The sequence below is a fragment of the Aspergillus pseudodeflectus genome (assembly GCF_044049435.1).
Source record: "Aspergillus pseudodeflectus strain CBS 756.74 chromosome Unknown BJX68scaffold_163, whole genome shotgun sequence".
NCBI lineage: Eukaryota > Fungi > Ascomycota > Eurotiomycetes > Eurotiales > Aspergillaceae > Aspergillus > Aspergillus pseudodeflectus.
In genome coordinates, this window is record NW_027263939.1 from 1 (window position 1) to 3,139 (window position 3,139).

Genomic DNA, 3,139 nt, shown 5'->3' on the forward strand with positions numbered 1-3,139 from the left:
GTCAACAGCATTGATAATCGAGGTCGGACAGCGCTTTGGTGGGCGGCATCGGAGGGGAAGTGCGCAATGGTGTTGCGGTTGCTCGCGGACCGCCGCATACAAGCTGACATTGAGGATAATGCAAATGAGAATCCTCTTATGGTCGCTAGACGTTGGAGTCATACTGAAGTTGCGCTTCGGCTTCAGCTTCACATGGGCTTGTGATTCGGATTCAGCCAACTTGCCTTGAGATTTTTCTAGCGACAGTGTCTACTAGCATCTCCCACTCGTGCAATTTCGGAATAACCCCAGCACAGTCTCGTAGCAAACTCGGCCCTTCTCGTCTTGATGTTTACCGTCATCTCCGCGTAGAGGGGCGTTTTCTGGGACTCGGCGTCTCTTCAGAACGCCGCACGGACCTGTGGCTTAGGTGCTCGCCCAAGAGGCTGGTGCCAAGATTCTGCTGTTGTCGCGTCGATTCCTAGGAAATTGCCGCGAAATCAGCAGGCGGTCAAGGATTGAGCCATTGTTGCTGTGTTGCACATCAGCGAGCTTGAACAGAAGCTTGAGTTTCAAACCCCTTCTTCTCTAACAACAGATGTAGAAAATCAGATTTCAGCACACTAGCATTTTGCGGTGGAGGAAGAGCTGGATCCTTCTATTTTTATCCCTTCCGCGCCGTGACAGTTGGGAGGCGGCCCGACGCGAGGCCTGTCTTCACACGGCCGAGCAGAACCAAGTGGCGGTCCGCCTCACGCTTGGGCAAACGTTCGCGCATGAGGTGGAGGCTTCCAGGTTGGCGATCACTGGTGTTGTATCAATTCGCCCAGCATATGATCGGGAACTCGTCGTTAGGGGATTCGATGCACTTTGACCCCTCATTTGGGAACAGAGAGGAGAGATTGGGAGATGGATAGAATGTCCCTGTCGGTATTATGTGCGAGTTGTAGAATTAAGTGTTAGTATTCCGCGGGATATCACTGCAGGAGAGCTTTTCCCGTTTGTAGATATGCTGAATATAGCGTGGGTTCCTGGGTGCGAAAGTTATTAGCTTATGAACATTGGGACTCTTGGGATCTATCAGACCATTCTCAAGAAGTGATATGCTCGATCCTAGGAACACAATGGTTGTTCGAGGAAACACTAAGGCCCCTGAAACCATGGCGTTAGTTCTCGGGAGCAATAGGCCTATACTCGGTAACTCCGCTTCTGCAGGCCTTTATGAGCTGCCATTTACTTCAAGGCGGATAGAAGTGGTATACAAGTTATGTTAAGAGCACTTCTCCCACTCCATCAAATTGATTGGCCGAATGAGACCTACTGAAGGGTTCACATCTCAGAGGCCACGTCCAGCCAATCATAGCCTTTACCGCACTCTAACAACTATTGGACGAAAACTACTCCTTTCTCCACACCGGAGTAGCAAAAGAGGTTCCATATGAATTCAGACGTTCAGCCATTCAATCACCGTTCCAACTCGTGTGGATAGCTATTGGATTTTATCCTATCATCAGACTCGGGCGATGTTTCACATCCCTCTGAATCATATACATAGTCTATGTAGATTCGATGTTGCCTTCAGATGTCTCCGACTCTTGGCGGCCGTGCTGGGTATGACGCGATCGTAGAATATCCTCGGTTGTTTTCCGAATCGGCGTAGGATAGTACTTTTCCTGTAGGGGATTAGTGTCTTGCACTGCCCACTGGAAAGGAATCCTACCAATTGTGACTCAAAGGAGGACCAAAACCCACTCGGATCAGCTAAGAAGGTGTACACCCGACCAGAACCCCGTAATCGGATGCCTAGACAAACATCCGCTTCGCATAACTTGCTATACTCATAGGCCTTTTTAATGATGCCTTCCCTTCGCCGTTCTCTCATTTGCCGGAATGCCTTCCTTGAAGGGGCTCCCTTTTTCTTGTTCTCATGGAGAGGGGTCTCTAATGCCATATCGCGAATACTATTAGAAATGCAGCAAGATGATGTAGAGAATCACAAATATTTCTTCGTTTGCGTTATCATCTAAAGCAGGGTTCTAGTTGGGGATGGTTTAGATATATGAGTTAGGAGAGCCATGGTTTTCGGACCGTACCAAAATCGTGGTCTTCAGCAGAGAGACAATCTATGGGAGTTCAACACCATCAACTATCTGAGGACCTCAGGCTTTGCCCATTCCTTGTCGAGTTGACCGTTCACCTCATGTTGACCAGCAAGATTTGCCTATATTTGCCTGGTCAACTCGCGAAGAGATGATCAACAAATGAAATAGCCGGCGCCGTTTGGTTACGTCATAATCAAATGGATTACGTTGACCTCCACATAAACAGGTAGTCATGGGAACCACCAAAAAAATCGCCCCACATGTTAAGCTACGGATGAAAGGTCAGGCAGGCTTGAACGGTCAAAGGACAAGAAGCATTGCCCTCATCTGGTTAATGACCTGGGCAAATATCCATGCATCTGGCGTTCATTGTCAAGCGCTCCGGTTTTGAGCACCCGAAAGTCCTAGATTTTGTTTCCTGGCTGCACTCTGGGCTTCAGGTCCCTGACCGTGTGGTTTTAATATCTCCAGTCATGGAGAGAATTTACTAGAATGGATGCCAAGGCGGGCTTGAGAGTGAATATGGAGAATTATACCTATTGATTTTGGGCGCCGCCCTACCTTGGTCAACGAGACCGCTCCGACCATGGGGTAGGCAGTTGATTTTGGCTGGTTGACGGGCCCTATGCTCTCGTGTACCAGTCCCGTACCCAAGCAGCACAGTCGGCTTACATCCAAGAAAGAGCTTCTGCGCAATTATAGACCAACGACATATCACGAGTGACAGACTGATTCTGTTTATTGTTGAGCCATCCTAAGGACTTGTGTCCAACATGCTAGGATGCTGGAGCGCTTCGTACCGCTTAACCCGGGCTTCTTGACGTCCTTGGCACCCGTCGGCGGCTTCCATACTGCCTCGACACACCCCGACTATTAATGATGCCTGGTAGATCCTAAGTCAAAGTGTTCAACCTTCTGTGCTTGAGGTCTTCCGACCCGTGAACTACTGGTGTGTTCTCGGTCAAGGAAGGGAGATTCAGACTCACGAGGGGAGGGAATGGTTAATGGACTTGAACTGCTCTTTTCTTTGACTGTCGCCCGAAACCACGACGCAGCTC

General features: G+C 49.3%; 1 protein-coding gene across 1 annotated transcript; it reads right to left on the reverse strand.

The window, feature by feature from the left end:
* Positions 1-1,467: 1,467 nt before the first annotated feature.
* Positions 1,468-2,251, reverse strand: BJX68DRAFT_65083 (MADS-box domain-containing protein). The gene is made up of 2 exons (XM_071049554.1): positions 1,700-2,251; positions 1,468-1,652 (listed from the first exon to the last, which is right to left on the reverse strand). Exons 1-2 carry the CDS (start codon positions 1,928-1,930, stop codon positions 1,536-1,538), a joined length of 348 nt encoding a protein of 115 aa, XP_070891827.1. The 5' UTR covers positions 1,931-2,251; the 3' UTR covers positions 1,468-1,535.
* Between the last annotated feature and the right edge of the window lie 888 nt (positions 2,252-3,139).